Source organism: Cinclus cinclus, chromosome 8 (assembly GCF_963662255.1).
Source record: "Cinclus cinclus chromosome 8, bCinCin1.1, whole genome shotgun sequence".
NCBI classification, from domain to species: domain Eukaryota; kingdom Metazoa; phylum Chordata; class Aves; order Passeriformes; family Cinclidae; genus Cinclus; species Cinclus cinclus.
Window position 1 is genome coordinate 6,422,580 of NC_085053.1, and position 16,192 is coordinate 6,438,771.

The 16,192-nt window shown below is 39.1% G+C and overlaps 1 protein-coding gene across 2 annotated transcripts in view; it reads right to left on the minus strand.

Annotated features, from left to right (window-relative positions):
• BRINP3 (BMP/retinoic acid inducible neural specific 3) overlaps nt 1-16,192 on the minus strand; it is a 174,880-nt gene that overhangs the window by 22,585 nt on the left and 136,103 nt on the right. For both annotated transcript variants that reach the window (XM_062497393.1, XM_062497394.1), the window contains one exon: nt 10,120-10,342. In XM_062497393.1, coding sequence (XP_062353377.1) covers nt 10,120-10,342 — 223 coding nt within the window. The remainder of the gene's footprint in view (nt 1-10,119; nt 10,343-16,192) is intronic.

A 16,192-nucleotide genomic window follows, 5' to 3' on the forward strand; every position in this document is an offset into this window, starting at 1 on the left:
AATTTTCAGTGTTGACAGACCTGACCTGACAAGCAGAGACCTCTTGTCAAAGTGAGGCATCTGAGCGATGAAGGGATTTGCCTGAAATATGGATATTCCTGGAAATATCCCCTACCCCACAATTCCAGCCTTCATCTCCCCTTTTCCTCTGCGCTTGTATCAAAGCTTTCTAGTGCTTTGTATTAGCACCATCCCCCCAGAGAGGAGGTGTGTTTTTCCTTCAAACAGCACACACCAGAGAAGTATTTATGTTACAGCAGCTCATGGCAGCTGGGCTGGAACCCCTCTGTGACAAACACCCTGGCTGTCCCCCTGAAGGGGCACAATGGAAGAAAAGAATGAGGGAGGTGGGATCTAGGCTAGGCTGTGGGACTGTGCTGGTTATAGCTTTGGTGGCTCCAGAGAGGATTCCTGACAACAGAATCACAGAAAAAGTTGAGCTGGAAAGGACCCAAAGGGATCATCAAATCCAACCCCTGGCCCTGCACAAACACCCCAACACTCCCACCCTGTGCATCCCTGAGGGCACTGTCCAAATGCTCCTGGAGCTCTGGCAGCCTTGTTCAGTGGGAGCCTGCTCACTGCCCCACACCCTCTGGGGAAGAGCCTTTCCCTGATCTCCAGCCTGATCCTCCCTGACAGAGCTCCAGCCATTCCCTGGAGCCCTGTCCCTGGTCACACACAGCTGAGATCAGTGTCTGTCCCTCCTCTCCTGTTCACAAGGAAGTTGTAACTTCAGTGAGGTCTCCCCTCAGCCTCCTCTTCCTCAGGCTGAACAGACCAAGTGCCCTCAGCTGCTACTCGTTACAGCTTCACCTCGAGGTGCTTCACCATCCTTGTGGCTTCCTTTGGATGCTCAACAGCTCCAGATCTCTCTTACATTATGGTGATGCTGAAAACAAAGCTCATTTTTACTTAGTTTTTACATGTCTCACTAAATATTTGATAAAAGATATGCCTTTATGTTAGATTTTATAACCTCCCTGTTCAAATATGCTGTCGTTATGCAGGAAATCTGGACAATACTACAACTTTCTGGACTTGGGATAGCCTGAACCCCAGGGTGCTCCAGGATCCACTATCTCCCTCTGGTGTCCTTGCCTGACCTCCTGCATTTGTGGAGTACATTGTGCTGGAGGTGGTGGGGTGATGTCCAGAGAGGCTCATGGCCACCACGGCCCTTGTCATGACTGCAAAGACAATGGTCAGGGACAGGGACAAACAGGAGCTGCCAAGGCCAGAAATGCGTCCCAGGACTGAGCCACATGTCAAGTAATTATTTTAAAGTGTAGACTTCCAAGCCTTGTGAGTCACTGCAGTGCTGGCTCTGGTGTTGTCTCTGCAAGTGATTCATGTGGATAGGTGATTAAGATGTCTTGAAATCTGGACTGAGGAAAAGTCCTTTACAGCACTTTGGTCACAGTAAAAGCCAAAAGCAAGTTCTTCTGTACTGTGCATCTACACGGGGGATTAAATGTGCTGAATACTTTATAGCTGAAATTCCTTAGCAGCTTTTTCTTATACCATGTTTTAATTTTATTTTGTTTTGTTTTGTTTTGTTTTAACTCCACATTTCTATAAAATAAAATGCTATTTTTAGCACCCTGTGTTTAATTATTTTCAAATTTTCAGGTTGGTTGGATCAATTGAATTACAAAATTTGCCTGGGGGATAAAAAAGGAAGTTTGGACATTTGAGTAAGAAGCAGAGATGTTTTGGTAGATGGAAGGGACAGAGGCAATTTGCAGTAGTAACAAATTAGTGTCAGCAGATCTGAATTAAATTAGCACTCTAGAAACTCTTTCATGAGGGAGAAGAGGAAACTGAGCCAAAATTTCCACTTTCTCAGAACTGGACTGTATAGAGTTCCAACAGAGTGTGTGATTTCTGTTCTTACTACCCTGTCACTCATAGAAGTGAGCCCACAGGAAAGTCACTCTCCTTGAACAGATGATTTCTTTGAGTCATGTTCTGCTGTGGCACTTCTGAATAGTGACTCCTTTGAAATGCTGTCTGATTACATCCAGCAGTCACAGATAATGTGTGGGCAATACAAGTCACATCTGTTATGTCCTTTTAAAGTACGGGCTGTTTACCATGTGGTCAGTGATTCAGTAATCACATTTTAGTATTTTGAATCTCAGAACAAGGTGTAACTCAACTCCCTACAATGTTAAATCAATATAATAGCATAGATCATAACTTCAATATCATTAAATCATATATCATACTGTATTGGTATAACACCTTTCATGTCAGAAGAATCTTACTAGGATCATTTGCTCTCTTTTTAACATCCTGTGACAAAATATAAACTATGATTGCCAAAACACTGCTTTTAGGGGACAGTAGCACTGGTAAGTTGTTTGTAGTTGAAAAGGACAAAACATCGATGTGGAAATGTGATTTCATTGCATATATTGCACATATGGTGCTTCCAAAGCAGGAATACTCCCACCCTGTGACATTACTATAAACTCTCTACTCATTTCACTGTCTGACATGCTGAAATTACTTCATTCTAATGTTGCTATTCATCAAAAATACCAAAAGTAGAGTTGAAGAGCAGCTGGAAAAATTTTCATGAGTAGCAGATGGTCAAGAACAGACTCTATGAATGTGCAATTAAGTGCTGCTGCACCATTAGAACCCCAAATCTCCTTGAAAGGAAGGGTATTGCAAAGATAGGTGCCAAGAGCAGGCTGCCCTGTGTAAATACAGCTCCTAAACCACGTGTGAAAACACATCTGTACACAAGAGTTTATCTCTGCTTCCCCTTGTTAGCAGGCCTACTATTTGCAGGGCTCCAGATCATACTCATATGTGTGTCATGTTAGTTTTAAATAACCCTAATCCCCAGTCCAATTTAAGGTATCACCTCAGAGTGGATCATTTTATTTCCATTGAGAACAGATGCAGACTTAATTTTCACATTAGTAAAATAGCCACCACCAAAATGACCTTTGTTTTATCTCACACATTGTCATCTTATCACCTTCCTTGTCTGTGACATGCAGCTTTCAGATGTGCACCTGGTGTGTCAAATCCAATCTAAATTTCCATTGGACAGGCATTCCTTTACATTAAAATTTGTAAATCCATTTTTGACTTCCACATGCAATATCTTAATTGGAAGAGATAAAAATATATTTTTATATATTTTTTTAAATATACTGATAAAGACAACGCATTTTTCATGGAATCACTTTTGTTTAGAAACTTCTCTATGATCCTTGTCCTCTATTAAAGAAGATGTTCTGAAATCAGACAAAATACTGTTTATTTAGCACCTCATGTTCAGAAGAACCATTTACATTGGACCCAGCCCATCCAGAGGGGCTTTTGGCGTCTTACACTGCCTTTCTAAAACATTATTTTTCTGTAGACTCACTGCTTACCTTCATTCCAGCAGCCTGCTAAGTGATGGGTAGTTAGATATTTTTTTTTTCCCCTTACATCCAGTGCCACAGATTTTCTTTAAGAAGAAAAGTCTCTGTGTGATGCACAGAGAAACTTTCATTTCTTAAACTCTTTGTCTTCCTTGGTGAAAGATTTTATTCCTTAGTAATATTGTGCACATGAATCAATTACACTTATAGCAAAGGAATCTAAAATAGCTGTTAAACAACTTTGGGATGTAAGGAACTAATCTTGCATTATATCCTGAGGGAATTGTATTAACCTGCACTATCCCCTTTATTTTTTATGTATTTCATTCTGGAGGGCTCTGAAGGGAATAGGTTTCCAGGCCTCAGCATTCTGATGGACTGTGTTTACAGATGCTGAAAAAAGTCATCTATTTTAAATCTGTTTTTCTGCCTATGGACTGAAGAGAAGACTAAGACACAGATCCCCTTCTCTGAAGAGTTTTTGGAGTATTCAGACCCTGTTGTGCTTCTAGGGCATATGAATATTTTGCTACATGAAATTCAAAAATAAGAAAGAATCAAGAAAAATGCAAATTCATGGTTTTTCCTTCTTTCATAGCTGCCTGTGGTGCATTCTGTGGGAAATTTCAGGGGAAAGATGGTTTTAAAAAGCAGAATTATTTCTGAAACTCTTCTGTTTGATGTAGCTATTCACTGCCTCTAGTGATGAACTCCTTCTTAGTCTACATCAGCTTCAGAGTATGCTTCCTAAAAAAAAATAACCTTCATGGAGATAAGGGCATGCTTCAAACATAAGGCTGCTAAGAATTACTTTCCTTCCAGAAAGAGGGGCTTTTATATATTAAAATATTTCTTAAGTCATTAAGAAGTTTCATCTGTATTTGTCTTCAGTTTCTATTAACAGAATAAAATCCTTTTTAAGAGTGTCTGAACTATTGGTATAATTATCACCTGCAATGCAAATTATATGGTAATATTAAGCATCCAGTCTTTTCAAAAATTAAAATACTAACATTCTATTCAAAACTCCATGCTTTTGTGTGCATATGCCATACCTTAGTGTTCTAAAATTGAAATTCCTGTTTACTCAAGATGCTGATAATCTTCATTTGCAGCTTGTTGCACCAGGTTTCCATTTAGTTATTATGCAAGGAAGATGCAATTTTTTTCCCACTGGCTTATTACTGTATTTACATTACATTACATTTCTCCTTTTAATATTTTTGTTTACGTCTTTATTAAATCACAGATGGTGCTGATTAAATTAGATCTTAAGTGATGCTTTTTTCATTATGAAATGATTTAAAGTACGTACAGATAAGGTTCATGACTACAAAAATGTCCTATACTGAGTGTAGTCACTCAAAAAAAATGATTAGTGAAAGAATCCATTTGAATGACACAGAAAGAATTAAACCAAGTTATAAACTGGCTCCTCTGAAGGAAGAAATTAAAACTTCCCCTCTCTTCCACATCTTTCACTAGTGGCTGGATATTAAAGCAAATCAGAGGAAATCATTGCTGTCCTTCTTGAAAAGTATTTGGCAAAGGGAAGATTCTCCTTCCCCACCAAGACAGTTAATACTTCTTTTATGCTCTCAAGCATAGAGATTCCAGTCCTCTCACTCTTGTTCCATAACTCAGGTGGATGTGAGTGCCAGCAGACCTCCAGCTCTGGTTCACATCAGGGATTTCACTGACAGCAATTCAAGGGTAGCATCAGGTCTTCTGTTCCTGTGATTTTCTGCTTCTCAGCACAGTCATTGCATTTGAAATTAAACCTTACTGCTGTGCTCACCAAAACAGAAAGAAAACCCACTTTCCCCCCCCCAACACAGTGACAAGTGTACAACCACAACTTTGCTTGCTGCTTCTCCCCTTCCCCTTGCCGTATGCGAGCTGCAGTGGCCCTGTACAGCACATTTGATGCTTACTAATTCCCTGCACTTATTTTTCTTTTGACAAATGGAAAGGTTCAAATGAAAAGGTTCAACCTGAAGGGGATGTTAGAGTGAGAGATGGCTCACAGATGTCACCCTCCACTGCGGGTGTGATTCGGCAGGCTCAGCCTAAGCCTGGGAGAAAACTTGCTCCCACCAAGTAAGTAGCTCAACATTTTCTGACCTCATTTCAGGAAGATGCTCCTGGAATCCAGAGCTTGGACTAAATTACTAGCTTAGTCCTTTCCTCAGGGTGGATGCACTCCTCAAAAAAACCCCTCCAAAGATTAACCATTTCTCCTCACAGCTAATGGTCCTAACCCAGAAATGCACACAATGAGCTCAGGGCACACACATGTTTTACACCTCAGCTGGGTCCCTGCAAACGAAACGAGCTGTTCTCCTTGCACTGTTCAACAATCCTCCCATCTGTATTCTACACCACCTGCTGGTTCCTGCAAAGCAAAATGTATTGTGCCATCTCTCAACCACATTCCTGCACAAAAGCTGCAGCAGGAGCTGGCCATCAAATAGGATAACAATTGCTGCCTGCAGTGGACTCTGCCCAAGAAAACACAAGAATGCTCCATGTTTTTTAAGGTTGATGTGACAATGCAATGAGAACATGCTGAAAATAATCACTTCAGCCTCTTGAAGCAGCAGTGACTCAAATTCAAGGAGGCAGAAGCTCACCTGGTAACACTTCTCTGCAGAACACATTTCTTTTTCAAGAGTGCATTGTTTTTTAATCTTGTTTTTCTCTTTATTGCTTGAAATGGAATGTTTTATTAGTCCATCTTTGTACACAACATGGGAGCAGATTACCTACACAGAAATTTCTTTGAACTTTGTTGGCTTTGAATTTTAGTTGGTATTTTTTGCTGAACTCAGACAACCAGTAAATACTCCACTGGTTGCAGATTGATTGATTAATTCAGGAGAATTTTAAAAGTTACACTCAGCAGTGCCACAATGAAAATCTAAGGGCGTTTGATGTATCTTGGCATGATCTGACTTTCAGGAAAAGGAACAATCATCTGTTTCATATTAATTAAAGCAAGCTTAAAAGCTGGGAAGAATGTCTGGAGCTTGAAAAGACTTGCAGTGAACAGAATAAAATAAAAATTGTAATCCTGGGCCCACCCCCACTGAAAACAAAAGCACTGCAGTAAATTGTTCTGACCATGAGTCCAAACTGCAAGCAAAGTATTTATACTTTATTCCAGCTGAGGAATATAAACTGTGTTCAAAAAGGAGACAAGGAAATGTAGTTTCTTTAACCTGCAAGTAAATTGAGTCTTTTTTTTGCTGTGAACAACGATGGTAAGAGAGGATTCAATGGTGCTTTGGTTTCAGGATTAGAAAATTAAAATAGTAATGTAATTTATTATTACGATTATTAAGTGGCTTGGTGTTCAGGAAATATGAAAGGAGTTGCAAGCAATTCTGTGTAACTCATTAATTAAGTCCCATTTAAAACAATCAGGCAACAATTTGTTTCATGTTCAGGAAAGAAATTTTGTGGCCAGAGAAAAGAGATGATTATTTTCAGTAATTAATGATAACCTTGACCGTATGTAGGAGCTCCTTCAGGCATGACCAAATTATTAGTGGCAGACTGCATAGTTAAATTCCTATAAAACTCCAGTCTCGGAGAAAGTTTTCATGAATTACATTAAATTTGGAAGACATACCTCCCAGTTTCATGAAAAACCAACCCTCATTCTCAAGATATTCCTTTAAAAATCCTTTATACATATATTCTATTGATTAGTGAAATTCAGCATCAAATTGAACATTCACAGAGTTGGTTTTACTCACTGCCAACACAACATGACCTTTTATTAAAAGTTGAAGCATTGCCTCTTTAATCTCTATCAGAAAAGACATGTGTCCAAAAATACTATTGAAAATAGTACTTATATCTCCATTAACTCAATCTAATTTCTCTTTCCATAATAAAATTCACCCAGTAGCAGAGCCCAAACACTAACCTGAAGGAGTTGTTTAGAAAGCCCTGGAAAAGAATGACATTTTGTTCCAATTCTCCCTTTTTATTTGTTTGAAGCCTATACCATCCATGGCACACAGAACCATGGACTGTCATAGGCTGGAAGGGACCTTAAAGATCATGAAGATGGATTTTCTGCTTATATTTCTATTTTCTCTTGAACACAAAAAGAAAGGTGTGCTGGTGTTTGGTTCTCTTATTGCACTCACTTTCTGCTGGAATGTTTGATTTTACAGCCTGAGCTGTTCCTGTTTCTCCATGGCATTCAGACATTCAGACATTCTTTCTACACTGACATTCACTTACCTGTTGGCAGGTATCAAAAATTCAATATTTAATCTGGATTAGGTACATACCATAAGGAATATCTGAAACCTATTCTGTCAATGTTCTGCCTTCTTTCTCACTGTTGGTCTTTTCAATGCTGATACTCCTTTATCCAATACTTTATCTTGATCTATCCATTTTTTTTTAAATGGACTTGGACATTAAACCAGTTTCTTTTGACCTTTTCCCCTCACTTCTCATTTTAAAGCTGTTCTTATCAGCCATAAAAGCCTGGATGTCAGAAGGCAATTTTCCCAGATAGTCATATGGAATCCAACCTTTGAAAACTGTCTCTTTTAGCAAACATATCCCACTGGCAAAGTATTCCCAAGCCTGCTTTAACACTGATATTTGAGTCATCTGTTGTTCATCACTACATCATACGCCCTATCTCCCTCTGTACTGACAAGAAAAAGATTTGGAGTAGTCACTGAAATGAGACATAATTAACTCAAAAGTAAGTGATGGTATTTCTAAGTTTTAGATACACTGCAAAATCAAACTGTTATGAAAGTTTGGTTCAACTCCCTGTAAAATGGGCAGACTCATTGCTAGTAACATTTACTGTCGAAGAATCATGGAATACATTCAGGTTGGAAGGGATCTCAGGGGGATCATTTGGTTCAACCTTTTTGGCAGAAGTGTGGTCTTGAAAAGATGACCCAGCACCCTGTCCAGCTGCATCTTAAAATTGCTCAGTATAAGGGAGTTCACTTCTTCCCTATAGAGGCTATTCCAGTGACTGACTGTTCTCACTGTGGAACATTTTCCTCTTGTGTTCACTCAGAATCTCCCCAATCTCTCCTTGTAACCATTCCCTCTCGTCTTTTCCATGTGGCTCTTTGTAAAAAGGGAATCTCCATCTTCTTTGTGTCCCCCTTTAAATACTGGAAAGTGGAAATAAGGTCTTTCCTCAGCGTTCTTTTCTCACAGCCAGGCAAACACAAGTCTCTCAGCCTTTCCCAATGGGGCAGCTTCCTGTTCTGGGATCATCTTTGTGGCCTTTGTCTGGACCTTTCCCAGCCTGTCCACATCTTTTTGGCACAGTGCCACATCTTTATATTAAAAAATAAATCATGAAGTTGTAAGTTCTGCATTGAAATAAAAAATCTTTTATATAAGGAAAGCTGTGTTTTGATCAATCCTTGCAACTGTACATATCTCACTTCTTCTTTATCACTGCCATTATCTGTGGAAACCAAACGTTGCTCCAAAGCCCTATGGAGGTTATTTTAGAAGACCTGATTATTTTAAATTATTTGAAATCCATTATATTTCATTTTGGTGGGGGAAAAAAACTCAGTCTGGACTGTTTCTTGTGTTTTAAGAAGTTGTGGGCTCCTTCAGAAGTCATTCATTTTGAATCATCTTTTTGCAGGATGCCCATTCATGTCATGGCCAAGACACACTCAAGAGGATACGAGGCTCTGCAGCCATGATATAACCTCTCTTGGTAGAATGTTTTCTGATCATGATATGACCCCACAAGTGAATTTTTGGGTTCAACTGCTAGATCATAGAGCAAAGCACAATATGTAGAAGAAAGGGCATGAAAGCAACATGAAAAGAAGTGGGAGGGCCACTGAAAGGCAAAGAGGAATTGATGGAGCTTGAGCTTGCAGCAGCAGAGTTGAAAACAGGGGGATGTAAATTACCCCTGGAAGTTCTGGAACACTGCACCTAAACTAGATTGCTTTAAAATCAATGGAGAAATGTGCTAAATGCAGGAGTCACTGGACTATCCCACAAGGCTTGTGCTCAGAAGAACAGGGTCCTTTAAAAGCGTGTTCATTTCAGATTTACTCTGGTGTTATTCTGTTAATTTCAACAAAGCAATTTTCGATCAGCAATCAAGTACACCCACTTTATGCTAATGTAGATTTGATTAGCTGGCTTTCAGGATCTCTCTCTGTTTCTAGGAAGGACTGAAACTCCTCTATTTTCTTTCCTCAGGCATCCTTTCCAATCTAATTCATATTTGACAAATGAGACAAGAAATCAATTGTGTGTGGTATCCACCGTATAATGACCTGCAAAGTTCCCAAAACAGTCATGCTTGCTCCAGAGCAGCTATTCAGGATTCTGTACATAATTCTTTGGCACTGTTACACCTGGCCGAGTGCCACAGAAAACATGGCTCTGTAAAACAGAGCCAAACCAAATGGGATGATGAATCTGCACTCGTGTCACTTCTAAGTTGCCTCCTACCCTACAGAGTCACAAACAAATCAGGATTTATTCTGACCTTTCCCACTGCATTTAGGAAAACAGGAACGGAACAATATTGAAAGCTTGGACTGTTCAACTCCTACAAACCCAAACACGATACCCTGTACCAATCCCATATCCGTGACCTCAAGCAGATTTTGGTGCCAAGTTGGAATTTCTCAGGATTTCATAGACTTCCTTACAGCAGCTTGGATTTCCCAGGATTTCAGAGCGCGTTCCTTACCTCTGCCTTGGCATGCGGATGAGTGGCTGCTTGTGGCACCTCTTGCTGAGGCTGAAGAGCTTGTGCACCGTTTTCTGAGCCTTGAGGAAGAGTTGCTTCGTGCTGCTCTCCAGCTGCTCATAGCGGCGTTGGAAATTAGAATCCATTGTCCACAAATGCATCACAGCAGATGTGTTCAGGAAATAATTCATAGGCAGCCTCTTCATAAATAATTTGAATTCATCTGAAAAAAAAAAACAATTAATAGTCTTTAATTATGCAACTGTGGTTATTCTTGCAGCAGAAATTAACTTCTAATTTGTTTTTTTCTTGTACTAATTTTCATAAATGCAATGATTTGTTATTTTAAGATTTAGCATTTTTACTCTTTAAACTATAAAGGTGACTACATTTTTATTGGTAATATCAGAATAAAGCCAACAAAATCCAATATCAATACAGTTTTATATTAATATTAAAGCAAATACAAGCACTGTCCTTACTTCTCAATCTGGGAAATACAAAAATTAAATAAGAATCAGAATTTCTTACCTTCAAATCTGGGATCTGAAAGCAAATGTGTATTTAATGATCAATGTTTATTGTCTGATTTGAAGAACATCAAAAACTTTCTTGAAAGAAGTATATTCCAATACTTAGGACATGCAAGTAAATGTGATTTTACAGGCCACTTCTCATATATATGTCATTTCACAAGCCATTAAATTGGACTTTCATAAGTATTTACTATTTAAATGGAGCTTTTCAAAGCATTTTATGGTACTTCAAAATTTTATGACACTTCAAAAATGTTCCCATAACTTCTTTTTGTCTCTAAAGTGGTGGAAAGGAGTTCTTCAATCACAAGGTCATTGTTACTCAGAACATGTCATGCTTTGTGACTTGTTCTGGTAGCTCAGTACACACAAGATACGTAGACAGAATCTTATTAACAGAGTTTTATTAATCAAGCAGTCTGTTTCCATAAGTAGAACAATTTATAACTTCTGAACCTAAATAAATTCCATTAAAAGGGCTCCAGTTACTGGGGAAAATGTAAGAATGAGTGGCACGCTTGAATGCACATGTTTATCCTTTTTCTTTCTTGTTTTTTTTGTGTTTCCCTGCCTGCCCTTCTGCCTGTTGCTATCCTTCCACAATTCACAATCCATTTTTTTTTTTCTTTCAGTTTGTTCCTGCTACAAAGTCACTCATCCCACAGTTTGGCTTTCACCCTGCCAGATGCTCCTTTTAGATAGTCAACATTTCAGCAGGCTGTGTGAAAGCAAAGATCCCACTGCCTGAAGTAGCCTCCCTCTTCAAAGAGAAACAATATAATATTTAACATAATATTTAACATTGGTGTAATTTTAGGTTGCTCATGGAAGAGGGTTGATTGGTGAAAATATCCACTTACATCAAAGAATACTCCATTAACATTCTTGTTCATAAGTCTTTTGGTTTAGCTTCAGTTTAGGGTTTTTTAACAACATTTTTACACAAATCAGGCAAAAATATTTTCTTTTTTTATGGGTGGAGAAAAGAAGATCTTTTGTAAATAAGGTGTATTTGTGGCCCTTGACCACATCCTGAAGGACAGAGGGCAGTGATGGAATACAAAAGTCCCACTTCAGCAGAGTATTTTCTGTGATGGGTGAAGACTCATAAAAAACCAAAAAGCCTTGAAAGGTCTTCTGGAAGGTAGAAAATGAAAATCAGGGGGCACAGATGATGATTTTCTGTTTAACAAACTGTTTCTAATAATCCTTCTGGGAATGTGTTGCTCATATTGCCCTCATACCTTCCTCTTTGGGTACGAGCTGCTCCTCCCTGGAGGGCAGACCCTGTGCTGTCCTTGGGGCACGAGGGAAAGGAGCTGTTTATCTTATCAACTATTTGCAGCCTTTTATCTTTGGCTTTTTGCCCTCCTTAATTTTGTCTAAGTTCATTTTTATCCTCTGTCCAGCAAGAATGTCCATCCCTGGGTATACAGCTAACAATTTGAATTAATAGGAATATTTAATAAATTCTGCATTACCAGTTGAGTTTCTCTATGAATCTTAGTGCAGATTTGGGATAGACAGTTCCATTTTCTCCAACCCAAGAGATAGTTATTTCTTCCTTAGAATTATAGAATAATTTGGGTCAGAAAGGACATTTGCAGTCCAACCCCCCAAATGAGAGAGACACCCTCCACTAGGTTAGGCTGCTCAGAACCCTGCCCAACTTTACCAGTCTCTGATTCCTTTTTGGAAATGACAGAACTTCCTTTTTAGTTTTAAGTAATTTTAGTCATGGTTTGTTCACCTTTGCCATGGGGGAGAGCAGCTGGGTTCTGTTGCTGGCTTAATCTTTAAACCACTAAGGCTTTGGGTTTGGCTGGGCAGGGCCTGATAAGCTTCAACAAACAAAAAGGGAGTTTTGGAGGTCTGGAATTTTAAAATTTACCCGTTGGGAATCTAGAAGATATGGAGGAGGTAATCAGACATAACTGCCTGGCAAATTTGGAGACACCCTCTCTTGTGAAAAGAATGTTAAGGGAACCACAGAATTGGACCAAATGAGCATGAAAGGCAAAGGGATCAACATCCAATAGAAGATCACACACAAAACTAAGGAAAAAAATTGTTTAATATAGAACCAAAGAATTCTTTGTTTTCTATAAATGTAAAAATATGTGAAAAGTCTTGTAGTGGATATGTGTGGTTGGAATGATTTCCAGCACACATCCTGGCCACAATAAATGAATGCCTGACTCACTGATGGCTCAAAGACAGTGTCAGGGAGTTTTGCTCCTTCCCAAGCTCAGCGACATCCTCGTGCTGCCCTTTCCATCCCTCAGTCCCCCCCAGGTCTGCACTGAAGGTGTGACAGAAGGTTTTGTCTAAAGGCACCACAGTACCATTGGATTGGTAGAGCCTTCCAAGTCTAAAGACTTAAAAATATAAAAAATGGTAGTTTAAAAAAAAATAATTAATAGGAAATAAGGCTAACTGAGCTGATACAAAGTATGTCCTTTACAAAGCACAGATCTGCAGCTTGTAAAAATCAGAGAAGTTCTGTCAGATTTAGAGGACTTGAGGGTATATATGTATATGTATATAAATATATACTCTAAAACTAATCTCTGAGGAGATTAGATCCCAAAGCCACATTCCTGACTACCTGCTTAATTCCTAAGGTCTGTTTTGCCTTCTGTTCCTCTGGGGTGCTGGTATATCTCCTTAAAATGAGCTTCATGATGCCAAAGCAAAGGGAACTCCCTCAGGAGACAGTAGGCTCAGACCATACATTTTCTGCCCTCATATGGCTCTCACCATGCATTTTAGGAACATTGTCACTTTGCTGTCCTCTGCAGCTAACAACTGCTCCATGCAGTGTTTAGATGTGATAAGGTAGGTTTATGCTCCTCTACTTGCAATGCAACAGCATTTCCAATAAGAGAATGGGTTTTTCTCCCTGTAGTAAACATCGTCTTTGACTACCCTTGTGCCCTGTCTGATCCTGCTAATGAGTTCCACAATGCAGGTGAAGGAGAGGCAGAGATAAAATGAGTATGGTTACATAGTACTCGCTGCTAAAAAAAACCAAACAACATCAACAAAAAAAAGATAATGTGGCGATATCTTAAAATGACACATTTCATGATCTGTGAAACTACAACATGAACTCCTAGCACTGAGAGATGATTAAACTATTACACTCTAATCAACACAAGGTGCCAGCCATTCCTGAGGATTAACAGCCAGTATTACAGTCCCAAGGGCCATAGAAATGGATACTTTAATTCATAAAATCACAGAATATCCTCAGCTGGGAAGAGCCTACAAGGATCATCAAGTCCAACCCCTGGCCCTGCACAGGACAGCCCCAAAAACCAGACCATGATTCTTGAAACCACATAAAATCTGATTACAGAAATTTATTTTCTCTTTTATTTTCATGTGGGTAGTACATGCAATATGATCTTATATATTCTTAACTAGATGCAAATAAGGTAAAATGGTAAAACATTATATGCAGTGGTGGGTCAAATAAGTTTATTTTCTGGCTGGCTGTGTCTCTTTTCACTTCCCCTTTCTGCCAGATGTATCTTTCTTGTGTCAACAGTGCCTGGAGAAGGAAATGGCATCCCATATTTCAGTAGGAAAGAATAAATGAGAAATATCATAATGGGAGCAAACATTACTGCTAAAATCAGATTAATATCAGACATATTTAGGCTGTGAGAAATATCTGGAGCTGCAGAGGTGCCACTTGGATCCTCAGTGCTATTTGGTGTCAGAGCAGGGCTCAGTGCTGATCACTGGTCACCCCTCTGCAGACAGAGCTGGCAAAGGCCAGAAAAATCCCTCAGCCTCACCTGAGGATATGACAGTGCTCTCTGTGCTGCAAGGGAAAAGGGTGCCTGCTCTCTCTTGGAAGAGAACAGAGCCCCGATCTCTCTGCTGTGAACATTTTGATTTTCCCTGGTATTTTGCTACGAGGTCTGCACAAGACTGTCCCACCTACAGAGCACGCTTCTGGGTTTGTTTCCACTGAGCATGAGTGGTTTGTGGAACTTCTCCAGGCTGCCAAAATGTCTTGGGCTGGCTTGTTTCCTGAGATCCCTTGTGGAGGCTCTTTGGAAGCACCTTGGAAGTCAATGGATTTATACCTGCTTGGGGATTCAGAATCCAGGTTATCAAAGGTGCTGCAGGCTGACATCTGGCAGCAATGTCATACTGGAAATACGAAAATACCGAATTTCATCACTGCACCTTTGTGTCCTATTTCCTTTAGAGCAAACACAGCAAGTCCACGACCGAGCTTTGAAACTGCCATTCGCTAAATTTTCTTTTAAATCATATAGGCACTGTTTCCCCAGTCAGGGTAGCAGAGATTATCTCAGGACTAAGGACTTTGGAGCCATTTCCTCCTCACAGCGCAGATATGTTCTGCACAGAGGCAGGGAAGAGCCTGACCCTCTGCAGTCAGGGTAGCAGGGGCACGGGGATGAAACCACAGCTCATTTAAGACATGGCTTGTGTCCAGGGAGGTCTCAGTGGTGTGCTTATGGAACACCAGAAGTCCTAAGTAAATAGGCAAATTAAAATTTGACATGGATTTCTATCAAAGGAAAGAGAATACTGTTGTTTTTTGGTTTTTTCCCTGCTGGTTCTTATTATGGCCAAAATCAATGAAAACATACATGTGATAATAATTAAGTGAGGCAAAAATCTGCATACAATTTAGGAGAACATAAAGCACAGTTTGAAAAGAATCTGCATTTGGTGACATGCTAAGAAAAAAATTCTTTTATAGCAAAGTAACCCACAAGAAACTTCAGCCACCTTCTCTCAGTCTCCAGAAATGGCAGTTTCTGGGGAGATGACATTCCATCAAGCATTATTCTGTTGTTTAAATTAATGTCGTATTTTCTGATGAGCTGCTTTACCTAAAATGAAATAATATAATCTTATAGAAACAAAATCTTTAGTGCTGGAAGTTACAGAACAGTGCTTCAGTAAATATATAGTCCTGCCTAATTGTGGATTACAACGTCTACACAAAATAAATATTAGTTCTTTTAAACAACATTCAAACCCTGAAAAAGCAATTATGTTTTCTGGGCAAAAGCAGCCTGACAATAACTGAAAAAAAAAAATAAGAATCTTTTGTTGACTGAAACATACTATTCACAATTTTATATAGTCTATGTATTTTTCTAATATTAATAAGGATTTGGATCATAGAGGTTTTTTACATTGAACGAAGTTCAGTAAAAATATATATATAGGAGAAAATTAATTTTTACATAACATCATCACGTCAAAATCTACCATTAAAGAGCAATTGTAATGGGCTGTTTTGTCATTTCTCTAAATGTGGCTTTAAGGAAAACGCTTTCTCCCTTAAAATTCTGTACATCTGTCATTTGTACACACATCCTCTTTTTTTAATCAAGTTCTTTAACTTGCTCTAGAGGTATTAAAATTCTGCCATCACAGTCTAGAAGTGAGTAATACCTCATGCAAAAACTGATCTGCTTTGGCTCTAACAGAATGTTACAGTGGTATTAAGGAAAACTGACAAAAATCAGCTGGTCTTTAAC